The sequence below is a fragment of the Rhododendron vialii genome, chromosome 10a, assembly GCF_030253575.1.
Source record: "Rhododendron vialii isolate Sample 1 chromosome 10a, ASM3025357v1".
Lineage (NCBI taxonomy): Eukaryota > Viridiplantae > Streptophyta > Magnoliopsida > Ericales > Ericaceae > Rhododendron > Rhododendron vialii.
Window position 1 is genome coordinate 4635858 of NC_080566.1, and position 19329 is coordinate 4655186.

At 39.8% G+C, this 19329-nt stretch overlaps 2 protein-coding genes, 1 long non-coding RNA gene and 1 other non-coding gene across 6 annotated transcripts; 2 read left to right on the plus strand and 2 right to left on the minus strand.

The window, feature by feature from the left end:
* The first annotated feature begins 3139 nt into the window (after window positions 1-3139).
* Window positions 3140-4509, plus strand: LOC131302303 (uncharacterized). The gene is made up of 2 exons (XM_058328862.1): window positions 3140-3408; window positions 3512-4509. Exons 1-2 carry the CDS (start codon window positions 3264-3266, stop codon window positions 4279-4281), a joined length of 915 nt encoding a protein of 304 aa, XP_058184845.1. The 5' UTR covers window positions 3140-3263; the 3' UTR covers window positions 4282-4509.
* Window positions 4207-4674, minus strand: LOC131302320 (uncharacterized). Its single transcript, XR_009191693.1, has 2 exons — window positions 4333-4674; window positions 4207-4299 (listed from the first exon to the last, which is right to left on the minus strand). It is a non-coding gene; the product is annotated as an uncharacterized LOC131302320 (long non-coding RNA).
* Window positions 4675-10825: 6151 nt separating this feature from the next.
* LOC131302262 (uncharacterized) lies at window positions 10826-16375 on the plus strand. 3 transcript variants are annotated; one of them, XM_058328803.1, is made up of 4 exons: window positions 10826-11365; window positions 12572-12815; window positions 13188-13944; window positions 14520-16375. In XM_058328803.1, the coding sequence occupies exons 2-4, from the start codon at window positions 12633-12635 to the stop codon at window positions 16151-16153; spliced, it is 2574 nt and encodes an 857-aa protein (XP_058184786.1). In that variant the 5' UTR covers window positions 10826-11365; window positions 12572-12632; the 3' UTR covers window positions 16154-16375. The 3 variants fall into 3 exon arrangements, with proteins under 3 accessions (XP_058184786.1, XP_058184787.1, XP_058184785.1); XM_058328804.1 differs by having other exon boundaries at window positions 10826-11287; XM_058328802.1 differs by having other exon boundaries at window positions 10826-11164.
* A 486-nt stretch (window positions 16376-16861) lies between these two features.
* On the minus strand, window positions 16862-16933 carry TRNAQ-UUG (transfer RNA glutamine (anticodon UUG)). The gene has a single exon. It is a non-coding gene; the product is annotated as a tRNA-Gln (tRNA).
* Between the last annotated feature and the right edge of the window lie 2396 nt (window positions 16934-19329).

Consider the following 19329-nt stretch of genomic DNA (forward strand, 5'->3'; position numbering starts at 1 on the left):
TCATCTACTGAAAAGGAAAAAAAACCTCAATGCTGTTAACGGAATGAACGAAATGTCAAATATACCATTTGTTATGAAATGGAGCAACAAGCATACGCCAAACTTCACTCGATCAGAAATTTCTCTCCACTCTACTCGATCATTGCGCCTCTGTCTCTCTTCCTCTCCCTCTTCAACTTGCATTGTAAATCATAGCTAACCCTAGATCGTGAAGAAAACCTAAGTTTCGAAGAACATCGGATCGTGTAAACTGTAGAAAAGCTGTAGATCGTGGCCAACCCTAGATCGTGGCAAACCCTACTCTGGAAGGTATGTTTTATATGTAAAAAAAATCCTAGATTTTCTTATTAAATGGCACAAATGTAGATGTATATGTCCATATTATATGATATATGAATACATTAGGGTTTTTGTTTGGGAATAGTAGGGTTTTTTGAAAGGTGTTGTACAGTGGTAACTTCGATAACCTTTAAAAATTGGGACTTTTGTTGTTTTGCATTTGCTTGTCATCCATTTTGTATTTGAAGTCCTCAAGGGGGCTTTTTCTCCACAACGGTAGTAGGAATCAACCCAGTTTTGGGTTTGGTTGGAGTTGTAGCTCTAACTGCAGCTATTAGATCTGTTGTTGGTGTGGCTATGGTGGTTACTATAGCTATTGTTGCCACTTGCCACCTTCCATGGCTATCGTAGGAGAGAGAGAGAGAGAGAGAGAGAGAGAGAGAGAGAGAGAGAGAGAGAGAGAGAGAGAGAGAGAGAGAGAGAGGGAATCTCTGATATAGAGTGAGAGAGAATCTCTGATATAAAGTGAGAATGAAGAATGAGGTATGAAATGCAACTGGGTAATGTTGCCGTTAAAGGGCATTTTTGTTTAAAATTTGGCAAAAGTATTGACATTTGTCTTGCAACAAACGGTACTCAAACGGAAAGGTGCTCCTTGGGTAACGGTAGAAGATGAGGGGGTGTGTATGGGCGTTTTTAAAGGTTAGGGGGTGTCCGCGTCTAAACCGAATAGATGAGGGGGTGTTCGTGTAATTTCACCTTATTAAATTGTCCATCCTCTTTCGTTTAGAACCCGTTCCAAAACACCTTCTTAAAAAATAAGTATTTATTTCACATTTTTTAAACTAAAAAATAATGTAAATGAAAAATAAATTTTTGATTTTTTTTACACCATATTAAAGATCTCAATGAGATCTTTCAAACAAAATCCATATTGCATATTTTTAAATTTCAATGAGCCTATCATTTTTGAGCTTGAAATTATTTTCTTAAAAAATAAGTACTTATTTTACGTTCTGAAACGGAGCCTTAATTGCATAATTGCCACCGATCAAAAGTACACCCACTTTCAAATGTGAAACTCTACTGCAGAAGAGTTCTCATTCTCTCTCTCTGATCCCACACAAACACTACCTTACCCAGACCATCTCTCTTATTTTCATGCGCCCTTTTCTCCTTCACTGTCCTCCACCAATCAAGACGGCACTGACCCGTCTTTTAAGCTTTCCACAATTGAGACCCCTCGCCCCTCTCTAGCTTTTGCTCATGGTTCGAATCTAGCGGAAGCCGGAAGGGTACAAATCAATTCCAATCGGGGTGGGTAGTGCCATAGGCACGGGCAAGTGCTAGTTACTCTTTTAGTTCAATTCTTATGAAGTTACAAGTAATTACGCCCGGAAAAGATTTTTCTTTGACCGGTTGAAGGTTTAGTTTTAGTTTTGTTTCCAATTATTACCTTATTTCTTTCTCCAATCATAACCTTATTTTTTCAATTATTACTTTTTCATCTCTCTTCAATCATTATCCCTATATTCAATCATTATTTTATTTTTCTCTCCACCCACTATCAAAGCTAGACTAAACTAAACTTCCAATCAAACACAACTTTAGTGTTTTACAAGTCACCGCATCGTGTCCCCGGTCTCAGGCGTGCGCGTGTCCGTGGTATAGGATGTTCGGCATGGATATGTTGGCCCCTAGGTGTGTGGGTCTTTTATAGAAGATGGATATTTGGAACATTTCACTAGATGCCAGTGGGTGCAGCACTAGATGCTGCGTCATGCGAGTCATAACATCAGGAAACTTCTGCAAAATTACTACGGGGACTTTATCATGACTTCATAAGCTCTTTTATTCACTGACAAGTGCTCCACTGGTTGGGTGGGAGAGAGTTACTATTAAGAAATTTAAGCGGCCGGCCTGCCTGCCTGCCGCCTGCCGCCCATTATTATAGACCACGGCATCTTTTTATTTGGCTCGAACATTTAGTCGTAGATCTCATAAGAATTTTTTTACGGAGGTTACAAAATCTTGAGACCCCAGGTGATTATTGCTAGAAGCACTTAGGCTCCGTTTCGAAATGTAAAATAAGTACTTATTTTTTAGGAAGGCAATTTCAAGTTTAAAAATAATGTGTTTACTCAAATAATTTCTCTATTAATATGGATCTTGTTTAATAAATCTCATCAAGATCTTTAATACGGTGCAAAAAAAATTAAAAAATTATTTTTTATTTATATTATTTTTAATTTTGAAAATGTGAAATAAACTCTTTATTTTTTAAAAAATTTTCTGGAACGGAGCCTTAATAATTTTCCGGTGGAATTGGGAAACATGTGTGGCTTTTAGAGCCGGACACATGATTCACAAAAGGGATAAAGGGACTTCCACCCAGTTGAGATGGAAGAGTTAGCTGCAATTTAACATCAGTTGTGCCAACAACCAGTCATTGATGTCCACGTGGAATGTGATGGATGGGTTTTTCCTAAATTATGTCTCAAAAATCATATCCACTGGCCCATACTTCAGCTGCTCAGCAAAAGGAGCCAAAGGAGAAATTTTTCAGTGCCGGGTGCGTATGGGTCACGTGGTGCTGAGAACTATCTCAGCTATCCAAACATATTTTGAACGGTCCAAATTTGTTTAGATAATTTTTAAGTATAGAATTACCAAAACACCTCTGCAAGCCCAAACAAATCTGGACCGTCCAAAACACATTTAGATGATCGAGATGCGTGCTCGGCACGACGTGGCACGTGTCCACGGGGCACTGGAAAACTTCTCCAAAGACCAGAAGGACATCCTTTACTTGGATTGGGATGTGTTTTAAAGTCATCTTGTGGTCACATTTTAGCCTCAATCCATTTATGCATACCACTATATTATTGCTCCAATCTTCTTATCCCTATTTGCTCAATACAAGCACTTGTTAGTTCGACTCCATCTCTCCCCCTCCTCCCTTCACCATCTGCACCAAATTCACCATGGACGCTTGTTTTCTCTCCTCAAACTCATTACACAAAACCATAACATTTGCCCCTTCAATCAAAGCCAGATTTCTCACCACTCCAAAGACAATTCCGTATCAGTTCAATTGCAAGAAAGTCAAAATCCCATCTCTTATTACATGTAAGCACTTGAATTTCAATTCCTTCTTCTTCTTCACCTATTTGTCTTTTTCGTGGATTTGATTCAGTTTTTTTTTTTTTTTTTTAATTTTGGGGTTTAACAGATTGCCATCTGGGTTCATCATCACCAGAAGATGACAGCAAACCAAGTCCTGATCCTGATTGGAGATCATTCAGAGCAAGACTAGTAGCCGGAGAGCGTGCACTGAGACCTCAAGCAGACGATCTTTCCTCTAGTGTTGACCCTGATACCGTTGGGGATGAGGATCAACCTCCAACAGTAAAAATCAGTGAAAAGTGGGCCCACGCCCTCCACGAACCCGAAAAGGGCTGCTTGCTCATTGCAACGGAGAAGCTGGATGGGGTCCACATCTTCGAACGTACGGTGATCCTGCTCTTATCGACCGGCCCGGTGGGGCCGACCGGGATCATCCTCAACCGGCCGTCGCTCATGTCCATCAAGGAGACCAAATCAACGGTGTTTGATGTCGCGGGCACGTTCTCCGATAGGCCGCTGTTCTTCGGGGGCCCACTGGAGGAAGGCTTGTTCCTGGTGAGGCCCCACAGGGGTGGTGATGATGGGGTGGGGAGGAGTGGTGTTTTTGATGAAGTGGTGAAAGGGGTGTATTATGGGACCAAGGAGAGTGTGGGTTGTGCCGCTGAAATGGTGAAGAGGAATGTGGTTGAGGCTGAGGAGTTTAGGTTCTTTGATGGGTATTGTGGGTGGGAAAAGGAGCAGTTGAGAGATGAGATAAGGGCTGGTTATTGGACTGTGGCTGCTTGCAGCCCAAGTGTAATTGGGTTGTCCAGTGTTGGAAGCGTTGGGCTTTGGGATGAGGTTCTTGGGCTTGTTGGGCCTAGAAAAGTTTGGTGACTTTTTCTTTATATTATCCTTAAGAGGCACAATGTGGGAAACTTGGGGCACAAAAAGCCTAGTGATCAAAACCCATGTTGGGGAGCAATTGGTTGTAGCATGACTTTGATGTGTAATTGCAATAGAGAAAGTACACGGATTCGGATGATTTCAGACATATCTGTATTCAGCATAAGTCTATGGGCATAGCATTGCTTATTGTAATAAGACTTTTCATTTTGTAGTGTACTAGGAGGGTGTGACGTCCTGAATGAATGTTAGGTCATTTTGTGCCAAATGATTAGAGTAGATATGTCATGGTGGATTTCAAGCTTTAAAGTGCCTTGGGTATATCATTCATGTAATTTTAACAATTGCTATGATAATGAACCTGAACAGAAAAATCATTTGCTCCTGTTGAAAAAACAAATTTAGCCGTAGTTTTTTTTCTCGTCTTTTTTCACTATTAATTTGTGACTCAAACTAAGTCTAAGTTTCCGGTTCTATATGAGCGTGACTTTTGAATAAAAGAAAGTTGATGTTCGATTTTATTGGCGATTTTTTTGCATAACAACGGTACATAGTTATTTCAATTATATCGAATTAAAGTTATAAACTCATAATAGAATCAATAGGTTAAACTATCACATCACATCACATCTATCCAAAAGGAATCTTAAAAGATTATACATGAAGATTACCAAAGCATGAACCTATTAGAAAATCAATACTTATCCTTACCAAAGCATGAACCTATGTTTGCCTAAAAAAGTCTCGGGGAATAAAAGGAGCAATCTACAATAAGCAAGCAAACAAACACAATTAGCCAATAGGCCATAGACCCCAATTCAAGCAAAATATTGTGACAGCCAAACGCAACCCAATAAATGAGAAATCAAAACTAGTGCAGCTCGTTGTCTCCTTTCCCCTCTTTGGGGAGGCCTCAATTCGAGCCCCACGAGGGGCAAGCTTTGGGAGTCAGAACTATGGATAATTTCTGAACCTCCTGTACTAACTCTAACACTTCCCTAATCCCGCTAATGTATATAATATTGGCAAAAAAATGCTACCCAATATACGTCCCCTTCAATTCTTTGATCACAAACATCAATAGGGGAAATTTTTCAGTGCCGGGTGGGTATCACGTGGTACTTGCTCGGCACATCCGAGTTGTTCGATGCGATTTTGGACGGCTCAGATTTGGAGAGAGAAAAAAGAGGGGTGAGAGGAGAGAAAAAGTTTTTATCTAAGCCGTCCAAAAATACATCGGACGGCTCGAAAGTACCAAGCGGACACCACGTGAGATATATCCGCTTGGCACTGAAAAATTTCTCATCAGCGGGGTCAATTCAGACATGATAAAAAGATCTTTTCGCACCCACTCAGTTTTCTTCATCATCACCAGATTTTCCGAGCTGACTTGCACAGGCACAATGGTGTACTCGTAGTGCGTCAATTTGAAAAATATTTCTCTTTCGTTGTACTATTTGGGTGGGTGATGAGTTCATAGCTGCCCGTGAAAACAAAATTCTTCATCACCAGAATTTCTGAGCTGACTTGCACAAGAACAATCGTGTTCTCGTAGTGCGCTAATTTGAAGAATATTTCTCTTTCGTTATATTTGTGTGACGAGCCGTAACTACTCAATTCTAAATTTTGTATGACATTTTTCGTATACCAAAACAGTATAAGTTCGTGTTAATAACATGCACTTCGTATAACTTTTGGAGAGATTGTTAGTATTTTGCCCTACGGAGTTTTTATGTACCACTTGAATAATGCATTCATTAGAAAATTTAACAAGTTTTTTAGCTCATTAGACACAAAGATGCCATAAAATATGTTTAGTAACATTTGTCTAGTTTTTTTTTTTTGTAAATTGCTTATATATCCCTTCGCCTTTGCACAAAGTTCAGTTTAGTACTTCAAGTTCCAATTTCAACAAACTGATAAGCTTTGAATAGTGTAATTTGATAGGCTTATCTCCCTCTGTTTTGTCACACTTGCATGCATATTCGTCCGTTTTTGTTTGATATTGTGCGCAATGTGTGTTTTTGTTGAGCGACAGGTAATTGGAGAAAAGAATGGCCGTTACCAAGGCTTCCAATAATCCCCGGAGGAGTCCGGACATGCTTGGCATATGTGAGGAGCCTCGAGAGATCATCCCGGGTCCTAAATGAAGTGTCCAAAGGAATGGAGGAAGACTTGGAGCAAAACGAAGGCCGAAAGCAGCAGCAAAGCAGGCTGCCCAGTCCAGTGCTCCAGGGATCGATCCCCCTCTCACCAGGGATCTATCCCTTAACTCAGCTTTCAGTCCAGTGGCCTTTGAGATCGATCCCCCACTCCTGTGCGGACATTTTAAGGGCATTTCTATAATTATTTTGTAAAGGGGATATATATACCAGCCTTTGGCCGAAATGTAGAGCATTTTTTACTTTTGCACTTTCTCTCTCTACCTCCATTAATGGAGCTCCCACCTCTCTCTTCATTTATGCTTTGAGGAGGGTTTTTAAGCACGATCCGTTTACTTCCGAAGCTTTTGGTCTTCATATTAAAGTTGTAAGGAATCTCATTCTCTTCAAGGATCTTGTCTTTATTTCAAATTTAATCAATGCTTAGTTTTCTCCTTATCTTTACCCTTGCTCATTTCATGTCTTCTTTCGATATGTGTGAGTAGTTTAGTAAAGTTAGGTTGTGGGATGGTTAGCATCCCGTAACCAAGGATGTTGCTTATTCTTCTCATGTAATTTTCGTTTTTCTAGCTAAAGCATGTGCTAGGGTCAATTTTATGTATCAAAACTTTGAGGTATTAATCTCTTTGATCAAATGTAGGCAAGGGTTAAGCTTCTTGCCACATTTGATACTTGGAGCTATGTCCCTCCTTGTGTTTGTCTAAATGCACCAAAAGAACCCTAGACATGTTTAACACTTTTGTTAAAAAGAGAAGAATCAAGCTTATACTTGCGTTATGGGTATTAATTGTTCCTAAACCTAGCCTTTAGTTTAATCTACAGTTTAAAAAGCCGTTGTTAGGTTAAGTAGTCAGTTAACTAAATCCTTCAGTTGGCAGTCTCAACGCCGAAATTTGGTTGGCGGTTCTAACGCTAAAATCTCTACGCAAGCTAATCTCTGAAACAAGTTATGGATGCACTTCCTGTTGATTCGACCCCAGACTTCCGGGTATTATTATGCTTTCAACCAACCTAGCCCTACGCTTGGGGTATTCCTATTCCTATTCTAACACACATTATGGTCGCAAGCACAAACTAAACCTTTGATTTGCAATTTAGTTTCAATGTCATCCCTCAATTGGGTTCTTAAGAATTTGGACGGAAAGTAGACATGCGACCATCACGTGATTTTTCTCCCCAGGGGCATATTTGGCCATTCCCCTCCCTTCCCTAACTCTATCTCCATTGGAGGGAAATGTTCCCCTTGTAAAACTGGTACACCCCTTGCCACCATTATATATATATCGGGACGGTTCAAGAGACATCTAAAAAATATATCGGGACGGTTCAAGATACACCTAAAAAAACACCCCAAATCTCAAACTCATAGTTCCCGATCAAATTTTTATGATCCGAACCGTTCAATGTGTGCAGAATGTGATTTTAAGGGTGCCTGCGAGAAATTAACAAAAAAAATGATCGGGAAAGGCTTGATTTGAGCAGTTTTATTTGAACCGTTCAATAAAAAACTGTTTGAAACTGTTCGGATCAAGCCCTTTCCGGTCATTTTTTTTGCTGATTTCTTGTGGGTACCCTTTAAATCACGTTCTGATCACATTGAGCGGCTCGGATCATCAAAATTTGATCGGAAACTATGAGGTGTTTTTTTAGGTGTTTTTTTGGGTGTCTCCGGAACCGCCCCGTATATATATATATATATATATATATATCTCTCTCTCTCTCTCTCTCTCTCTCTCTCTCTCTCCCCGCATTATTTCTCTACTCAATAATAAAACTGTAGTCTAATCTCTTGCATTTCATTTTCAACAAACAAATATTCCTATTGCTCGAAACTTACACTTTCCCCTCAAATTTTTACGTACGGACTGATCTCCACATAAATATATAAACCCACGTCAATACATAAAGATTCACACCCAACTGATTTAATTAAACCCCACCTACTATAAAGAAATGTCGACTGTAGACAATCCCATCCCGGACCTAGAGTCCGGCAGCTTCGGTAGTAGCTGATGCCAGCGGCTGTTGGTGGCCGAGAGCACCCAGACCGCCACGACGGACAGCAGCCTTTGCTTCTCCGACGACTCAGACCGGGACCAGTCGTGGGTGGGTTCAACTGAATCGAGGTTTTCAAATATCGGGTCGAACTCAGATGCGGGTGATTTCGAGAGTAAAGAATTGCATTTGGGTCACATGAAGGAGGAGAAGCAAAAGAAGAAGAAAGAGTGCAAGACTTGTCACAGGATGTTGGTGGGTGTGGTGGTGGTAGGAGTGGCAGTGGCGATGAGGAATCTAGTGGTCGTGGGGAAGGAATCTGGTGGTGGTCGTGGAGTGTGAGGGAGTGGAGTGAAAGAGGATTGAAGGGGTAGGAAAGGGATAGGGTCAAGGAAGGGAGGGGAATGTGCAAATATGCCCTTGGGAAAGATCACATGATGGGCACATGCCCATTTTCCATCCAAATACTTAACGGAACCCAATTGAGGGATGACATTGAAACAAAATTGCAAATCAAAGGTTTAAGTTGTTGAAATTGAAACTTGAAATACTAAACTGAACTTTTGTGCAAAGTCAAAGGGATATATAAGAAATTTTCTCCTTTTTTTTTTTTTTTTGAAAATGTCATAAGCCCATCGGGCAATACAGATTTCAGAAAACATACAGAAAAGAACCAGAGCTACCTAAACTTTCATCTCAGACACCTACTGCCGAAGCAGGCCCGACGAAATTGTCGGTACGTAATAGGTCTAGATAACAAAGGACCTAAAAGATCCACAACTCAAACCCTAAAAAACTAAGCACCGCTGAAATCTAACGAGCCTACGCTGGCTGGATAAAGCCTAAAGGCTAGAAAGCGGGCTACATTTTTTAAGAAATTCCTAGTGGAGAACAGAAAGGCTCTTAAGCATTCTTTTTCTGATCTTCTGTTTTCCTGGGTCTCCGAGACCCTTTCAACAACAAATTCAACTACAAGCTAACTGCTTTCATCGACTAATCCACAAGGGTCGTCACCTAGATTTGGACGAGAGCCGAAACACCTGAACCAGAGCAACGGAGAGACTCCGAGGCAAGCCCCTGCTGACACAGCGAGCTCCGAACACACCGTCCGCGATTCAAACGCGCCGTTATGCCCACGGCGACCGTAGACCAGCCTTTTTCAAGCCGAATTGTTGCGCTGCCATACCAACACCACCGGACCACCACCAACCCCAAGACAAAACCGGAACTGCTCACGGAGAACCCTGACCCAGCCACCACCTACCACCACCACTGAAGCCAGTAGAACCCCAGAACACAACCACTACTGTCACCATACCACCGAAACTCCCTACTCTGGCCAGACCACCTAAAACCTAACTAAAATTATTCACCCACTGGATCTAGAGCACTAAATCAGTACAAACCGAACTGGGGAGACTAGCCAGTAGAAACCCAGCCAAACAGCCAAAAAAATAGAAAGACAAAGAAAGAAAACCCTAACCTCATCGCTGCCCCACACCTCGCCGTTATTCGCAACCCACCACCTACGCCCTCTGAACCATCAGCCCCGCTACCAGATCTTGAGGTCGAGGAGGAGCCCAGACCAAACCAGACTCATAGGCCACCAGCCGGAGTCAAGATGCAAACTCAGCAACACTCAAACCAAAACCAAAATTGGAGGAAAGTTTGAAAACAATACCAAAGAAGAGAGGAGGGAAGAAAAGAGAGAGAGAGAGGAGGGGAAAGAGGAGGTGGAGCTCTGGGGGAGGGGAGAGAGGAGGCAGCGGCCCCCTCTCTCGGAGAAACCAGATTTGGAAAGGGGGGTTTGCTCGGGGAAAAGTAGAGAGAGAGAGAGAGAGAGAGAGAGAGATTACATTTGTCTAGTTGATGAATATGTTCAATAAGCAAAATTAATCCACTGAATCAATTATTTCGCGAAGGCATGGTTTATAAACTATTAATTTGTTGTACACATAATTGCATTTGTGATGTGTTCGAGGAGAAAAATAGCAACCTTGTGATGAAACATAATGCAGTAGTATTAGATAAATTGAACTACTTTCCAAATTGTTTAGGATAGATAAGCTCGATTATCTGATCAACAACTTAAGATGATCAAATATCAGAAAGGGCAAAAGCATAGTCTTTACACAAAGTGAGAATCCCTGTTGGTTGACCGTGCATTTTGTTTAAGATGAGCATATTCTATCGTATAACTATCGATGTTTGTTGTTTGGTCAAGTTTAACGTTTTAAAAATATTTAATCAGTGGGTCCCGCAAGCTGGACATTAGTTTGTTGCCGCGAGAACCGGATGGGCTTGCATTAAGGCCAACTGCACCTAATTGTGTTAAGGAAAAAAGGGAACTGCAGGGATGTCAAGTCTATTTATTTAATGTTGGACCCAAAAGGAATGGAAAATCGGAAGGTGGAAAGAATCTAGAAAATGTGAAAGAAATACCCTCCATATCTTTCACTTCCTGGAAACCCATAAGTATTTTTATATTTTTAAATGAAAAAGACACGATAGAAGTAGAATCAAAGCCATTGGTGAAGGCAGGAGTACATAGAATAAGATAGAGAGATCACATGTTGACAAAATTGAAGTCAGTGTTCTTTTGGGCTCATGAAATTGTCTAGAGAGAGAGAGAGAGAGAGAAGGGGGAAGAGATCTTATCTGAGATGTGGGATATCACCCATGTCTGCTGATCAGGGCCCATGTGATTGGAAATTGTGGTATGTTAAATGTATTTCCATTTTTGTGATTTTGTAAGGTTGTTTCAATGGGGAGTACAGAGACACCCATTTCTTGGGGTGTGTTTTTATTCTTAAAGTGGGAGCTCAAGACCCTGAATTTTTGTGGGTGTTTCTCTGAATTTTATTTGCTGTTGTCAGTTTCTGGAATATGTTGAAGTGATATCAGTAGAGATTGAACTTGTATGAGAAAATTTTGTTTTTATTTTATTTTATTCTCTCTTCTTCTTTAACTAAATGTATGCAATATTTTGTTGATTTTGGTTCTGGGTTTTGGACTTTTATGATTCTTTGCTTAATGCGCTCTCTCTCTCTCTCTCTCTCTCTCTCTCTCTCTCTCTCTCTCTCTCTCTCTCTCCCTGTGTGTGATATAGAAGTCTGTGATTTGGGTAACTTTTTCCTGCATTTTTCATTGTTCTTTAGAGAGAAAATTCTTGCTGGTCCTCTTTGTTTTGGGTAACTGTCTAGTCTGTCTCTGCTTGTTTTATGAAGGTTTAGCTGAATTTCGATCTCTTTTGCGTAGATTGGCTTCGAATGGTTTCTCAAGGAAATTTATATAATTCATGGTCTTGTTGCTATTCTCTTGTTTTGTTTTTTTTGGGCCATGTTTGGTAAAAGCATATACTATTATTGAAGAAGGTTCATTTTAGGATATGAGTGCCAAAACCGGTTGTAAACAGTTTCTAAACATCTTCTAGTTATTTGGGTCCGGGTCGATCTATTCGAAATCCTACATATATCAGGGTATCCTTATCCTGCCCAATTCCAAACAGTACATTCTCTTCGCTGTCAAGTATGCTGGTTTTCAACTGTGGTGACCCAATTTTAAGGTCTTTATGTTGGATACCAGTATGGCAGTATCTAGCTTTCTGGGTCAATATCAATTGTGTGGATCTTTGGAAGTTTCTAAATTTATTTAAGCTATTTTTCTACCCAACATTGGGTACAAAGTAGATAATCCTACATTTTAAAGACGTGCCAAGTTCTTTGATTACAATTTACAACTACTATATTTCTCCTAGAAGGATGAGATTTAGATGTTCATTATACGTCATCTTCTAATAACATTTCGTTTGATTTAGATGTCCATAATATAGTGGTTCTTGTCAATAATTCATTTTCTTTTTTTGTTCGGCGAAAGTCAATATTGTTAGTTGTAGTTAGTGAGGTTTGAACCTCATTCAAATGCATGGGAGTACACGGTGCCTACCACTGTAGCAAGATTTCATTTTGTTCATCTGAATACCCCTATATGAACTGACGTTTGTTGGTTCAAACTTCAAAGCAGTGTGCTGTATATAAACTGAGCATGCAGTTGTTTCTATTTGTTCTACTTTCCCGCTAAGACACTATGGTGGTTCTAAAAATTGATTTTGTGTGTTTTGGTAGTTTATAGGAGGAATGGGGACTGGAATAGACTAAGACGTACTTTCCAGGGTCTTATTCCTCAATGGATCTAAATGAAGGTGCCGGTAGTGGTATCTGGATGCTGTATCATGAACCCAAGACCTTGACAAATGACCAATCTTATAACCTATTTGTGACGAGGCCAACCCTGGACGGATATTGGGGTTGTGATAAGGAACACCTGAGGCAAACAATCTTGAAGCATGAGTCACTATTCAGATATCAGGTGAGTGTTGTTCCATTTCAGTATAGCACAGATTATTCTGATCCATACTATTCCATAGTGCTTTCTGTACAAATTGCTTTCCGATTTTTGCAATTGTTCTATAATAGTATTGGCTATCTCATATCAGGTGAGTGTCGTTTCATTTCAGTGTAGCAAGATTATTCTGATTCATACTATTCCATAGTGCTTTCTACACAATTGCTTTCCTATTTTTGCATTTCTTCTATAATGGTAGTGGTTATTCTTATTCCGAAATGGCGAATGACTTACTTGTTATTGGAGTAGTTTAACAGCTTATGAAGATATTAAGGCCCTTTTTAGACAGAATGGCTGACAAAGTGTAATTATTTTCATCATCTTTTGGTAATTCAGCTTGAGGAACTTCACCGCCTTTATAAAAGACAGCGGGACCTGGTGAACGAAATTAAAAGGAGAGAACTACAGCAACATCTAATAGAAGTGGAAATATCACAGTCGACTCTCTTTTTGTCTCACTCGGATTGTGGAGATGTCAGGAAGACACGTCATGTATCTGATTTGCCTCTCATGGATCCAACTTTTGGAAGACCTACAACATCGGGAGCCAACAGTACCCGGTCTCCTCTTAGTTTTATGAGAGGAAAGAATGTGTTTGGTCCTTTTCCATCCCAAGACAGAGTAGAGTCGAAGGATAATGAATTCTGTGAGTCCAAGTGCCATATGCTTCAGAGAACACTGTTGAACCTCGAAATTCCAGCTTCTGTAAATGTGAATGAAGATGGGAAAAAGCTAGGAGAAAGTGAAAGTTTCCCTTCTAGCAGGAGACGTGAAGGCACAAGTGAGAGAGATGTGAATTTGTCTCTTGGGAGTGGTTTGAGCCCCGGCTTTAATAATGATGTTTTCAGATCTAATTCCTTCAGAAAAAGTTTTAGGCACATGGTTGATTTGAATGAGCCAACTCCGGTTCAGGAAGTATCTGTTTCAGTTTCTGTAGATGATTATGATAATGTCACCTGCCTTGATGAGGAGATACGGAGGCGGGATGTATCTGTGAATTCAAAGACCGGGTTCCACATTGTTTCTACAGAATCCCATCAAAGTTCCTTTCCAGTAAGGGATGGAGGAATTCACCTCAACAATATGCATTCAGGTAATGAAGTGAACCACTTTACTTGCATGAATCAAGCCGGTGCAAATCTTCTAGAAATATCGTTTTTCTTTCTTGTTTAATTGTTCTTTGAGATACAGGGTTATTTTTGTTTCATAAGCTGGCTTTATGCCAGTAGGGTTCGTTGTCACAAGTCCCTACATCACAATTGAGCCTGTACCGTGTCATTGAGAAGCTGTTCTTTCTTTTTCCCTTATGTTTTATTGCTATGCCTCTGTTGTTTTTTTTTTTTGGCTGGAATTACTTCATAAAGTGGTGACCGGTTTCCCCTCGTGTATGGAGCACTAACTACTGCTTTTGGAGAAAGCGGTAGAAATAGGTCTTATGAATCAATTGTGGAAAACTTAAGCGCAAAAGCTGATCTTAATATCTATATTTAGAAGCATCATGAAGATGTGTCTAATGTGAGCTTAACTATGTATGATTTGTAAGCTTAGCTTATTTCAAGTTTCCCTGGTAAAAGTAGTTATCTTCTTGGATTTACTCCGTACATCTGATGGAAATCTTTAAATGAATCGCGTTGAAAATATTTCAAATGAATTCCCTTTCCTTTTCAGGGCCATGCAGATGCGATGCAGATTCTTTTTCCAGAGGTGTCTGTCCTGAACATTCACCGACCTTGGTTATATCATCACAAGTTGAACCTTGCAAAGAGCGTAAGATTAGACATACAATTTTTGGTGTGGAGATTTCTGTAGGAAATCATGGTAAATCTGTTGGGACTTCCCATACTTCAAGTCTGGACCAAATAAATCCTCAATTTCATGTGGCCAAGTCCGAGCCACCATCTATATCACCACAGGCCAATGCATCAATTATCTTTCACCAGGATGCGCTATCGGTTCAAGGAAATGCTAGCGTTGTCGCCTCCTTCCCATTGAAATCATCAATGGAATTCCATGAGCTTCAGGATAAGGAAAATACAGGGACTGGAGACGCGCAAAGGAAACATGATAACCCTATGGGAGGTGTAGCTTGGCTTAGAGAAAAAAAGGTTGCTAAAGTTGAGCCAGTTAAAGGAAAAGAAGATTCTCACCATATGAACCCGCAATCAGTGCGAAATGACCCTCATCGATTCACCGACAAATCTGAAATGCTGAAGGGTCCTCCTCAAATTTCGATTCAAGATTCTCAATCATCAATCATTGCCTGTGATGCCGAGCTTGAGGAAAATGAAGTCCCCTGCAACTCTAGTTGTGTTGCTTCTTATGGTGATGGTGCTAATGACAGGAAAGCCAAGGATCTTGTTACAGAGAGAACTATGGGTAATTTCAATTCTGGCCTAAGACATCACATTGATTTGAACTTGTGTATTAACGAAGAAGAGGCCACGTTAGTTCCATCTCTCCCAAGAGCCATTGTGAAGATTGCTACCACCGAGATAGATTTAGAGTCTCCGGCAGTCTTTGAATCTGAAGTGACACCATCTCTACAACTGGACTCTGTGGTAAACCAACTTAACAGCCCTTCTAGATTACCATTAGATTACTCCAAGGAGAAAACCGAAGAACTTGTTAGGGTAGCAGCAGAGGCTATAATTGCTATTTCATCATCTGATCCAATGGAGGATGTTGCTTGTCATCCATTATCCGTCTTGTCTAGTGATTCACTCCGTTGGTTTGCAGAAGTGGTTTCTTCTCACAAGGGTGATTTTGAAGGTGAGCTAAATGACGAGGGCTCCATACCTGATGATTTTGAGTTCATAACCATGAATTTGACTGAAACCAAGGTAGAGGAATACTCCAACAAGTCTTTGGATTTGGAAAATCACAAGTACGAAGAAATAGAGCCAACATTTTCTTCTAAACGGCCACGGAGAGGTCAAGCAAGGAAGGGGAGGCAGCGAAAGGACTTCCAAAGAGACATACTTCCCGGTCTCGTAACTCTGTCGAGGCACGAGGTGACTGAGGATTTTATGTCATTCGAGGAGCTGTTTAGAGCCAGTGGTTTCAGTTGGAACCCAAGTCAGTCGCGGAGGAACACCCCTAAGAAGGGGCGGGGGAGGAGGCGTTTAAAGGACTCTGCTCACCCTGTGACACCAACAGTGGCTCCCCAGCCCGTAGAGAAACCCGTTTGCATAGAGTTAGTACTCGAAGGGAGGACGTTGACCGGATGGGGAAAAAAGACGAGGCGGCTGCCGAGGCAGAGATGTACAACTGATAATCCTCCTCCTCATGCCTTGAAATGTTGAGTATTTGGCATCCGAAACACGTAATCCTCATTGTTGTACATGTCTTAATTGTTCCTCTTGTTTTTCTGGTACTTGGTAAAATAGATGTGGAATTGATCTCCTATTCTTCTCATTGAGAGAAAAACATTGTTGTTGGTTGTTTGTGTGTAAACTGAAAGGGTGAGTCTTGAAAAAACAGAAAAATCTTGCCTCAATTTAAGATTCAGGTAGTTGTCTTGGTCATCTCTGTTACTTAATTTTCTGGGTACTTTTTTTTTTTTTTTGGCTACGCATTACTTAAATAGATTATGAGTTTTTCTTCTGACTATTTGATAAAGAAATGAGAAGAAAGCCGGCCTCTTCCTTTTTCACACAAAAAATGGGAAGTCAGATAGGTTGTTTTGTTTTTTACTAATATATAGCACGGAATGAGAGATGCTGCCGAGCATTTCCCTGTAGAGCAGTGCAGAGTGGCCGATCCAGCCGTTCATCTCGGCAATCGACGGTTTGGATCTTAATCGAGCAATGAACGGATCAAATTTGTAAGTATTCAGATGCGATCTGAGCCGTTCGGATTAAGATGAACTAACAGATTGGTTGCTTTGCATGTGCTCTGCAGGGGCTGCTCGGTAGCATCTTACATTCAATGAATTACAACACCAGGATACTACGTTAATTATGTGAAAAGGTTAGACCAAAAAAAATGAGAGATTAAAGTTGCGAAAAAAAAGGTCCTACCGGGAGTCGAACCCAGGTCGCTGGATTCAAAGTCCAGAGTGCTAACCACTACACCATAGAACCCTTGCTTGACACTGTGTCCTAATACTAGATAGATATAGCCTTATTACGTATAGATAACTCAACCAAAGTGTCATCTTCGCTTGGTTCAACCAACCCATGCAGATTCTGTGTTCTGTTTCCATTTGCCACATGTTCTGACATTTGAGCGAATTCGGCACGCATCTCTAAGCCGTTATACCCGGCGGCGGAAGCAAAATCTGTACTCAACGGGGACTTGAATCACGTGTATTTTTACATTAATAGCAAAAAAAAATATAGTCTATAATACAGTAAATATTGCTACTTACTATTTTTTTTGAGACGACAACGAGATTGTGTGAATATATATAATCGCATTTAGTTTTACTATAACAAATGATTGAAAAATGGTCAATAACTTGAAATTTTAGGAGGATTTTTCACACTTGTACAAGAACTTTATCAATATTTTTTCATGCAAGCCTCAGGATACTTGCGGGGTCCACCCTATAAAACTTTTTTAAATTAATAACATGATAATATAATATAGTTAATGGTATAATAATTGAGATTTATGGTTCATATTCAAACTTATATTATTGATGGTAATCGATCCTTCATTACTCGTCAAGAACACTTAACAATGCTAAATACATGTAAAGTGGATATCGATCAATATATGATTGCAAAAGTGATTTATTTTAAGATAAAAATTAGTAGTTTCTACTCAATATACAATTTTCTTTGCAAAATAAATACTGTGCTAAACAAAAATTAATTACATTCGTTTAATATGATTTTGCGAAGATTGATGCCCTGGTGACAATTAAAAACAATAGCTATCGCATCATAGATAAGCTATTTTCTCACCAACTACCTAATCAGATGTGAGTTCCTCCTCGGCTAGATTATTCTTTTTACAGAAATGATTCGAGCAAAGCAGCTGTGCACAGCAGCTTTTTTCTTTCGCTTCGGGTCGCACAAAGATGATCGGAGCCGCTTATTTTGTTCAAAATATATCGTTTAAGGTCTCTGTAAAAAATGAGTTTCGTTCAATATCGTTTGAGGCGTTAACAAAACACCCAAAATCACTTCAGAATTTAGCCCAAAATCACTTCAGAATTTAGCCTAAATTCTGAAGTGATTTTGGGTGTTTTGTTAACGCCTCAAACGATATCGAACGAAACTCATTTTTTACAGAGACGTTAAACGATATATTTTGAACAAAATAAGCGGCTCCGATCATCTTTGTGCTACCCAAAGCGGGAGAAAAAGGCTGCTGTGCACAGCAGTCTGTGCACGTAGCACAACTCTTCTTTTTATTCTTTTATTAATTTCCAACTACCCCTATTTGTTTCCCTCTCAAGAACAAGTTTTCACGCGTTACTCACACCTCCACTATTGAAAACACTTTTTCCGGCTGATTTGTATTTGTCAAGCATACGGTAAACGATCTCAATTATTAAAAATATGAAAAGGGCGCATCCAACATGTCTTTATTTAAGGAAATCGTGGGAAATTCAACAATTATAGGTATCTCTTAATAATTGGCCAATATTTGAATTATATTACACGCAGCTCAACTAATTTTGATAGTCGAATTTTATTCAGGGTATCTTTCCGTAATGGAGCGTTTGACTTATTTTACATGCAACTCAACCGATACACTGTGCTTAAGGATCTATGTGAATTGTGAAACATACGAAAAGCAAAGAAAAAGAAATTATGAGGGAAATGTGAAAAAAAAAAAATGTAAGCGAAAATGTTTTGTGCTTAAAACTTTGTTTTCCTATTTTCTTTCCAAAATTTTCTTCTCCTCCTTTTCTTTTCTACATGTTCCGAATAAATCTTAATTTGTTTAAAACTTGTGAAAAAGAAAAGAAAAGAAACGAAACGAAAAGAAAGGAGAATTAAAAAAATTTCTCTTCCAATTTTTTGGTTGGAGATAAAGAGGAGAAAATAAAAAATTCTAGTAATATTGTGCACAGCATGGATTTCCTTCCTATTTCCTTCTCATCTTTCTCTCGTTTTCTTTTCTTTTCTCCCATCCCCTCATATTCCAAACACAGCGTAAATTATACTCTAATACATCAGAGTCCGATCTCTTCTATCTCGGGAAATTCATATACTTCTATACCGAGAAATTTTTCGGCCATAAAATCTTTCATTTTTTTTCACGTTTTAAATTTACAGAAATGCTGCTTGTACAGCAGGTTTTACGTAGACAACATGTACAGCGCGCGTTTGGGCCCGTCTCGGGTCCAACAAAGATAATCGGAGCCGCTCATTTTGTTCAATATATTTTGCTTAAGGTCTCCGTAAAAAATCAGCTTCATCCGAAAACGATAAGGGCATTTTGCGAAGGGTCCAAAATCGCTTTAGAATTCTTTTACAGGGATTTTGGACGCATCACAAATGCCCTTATCATTTTCGGATGA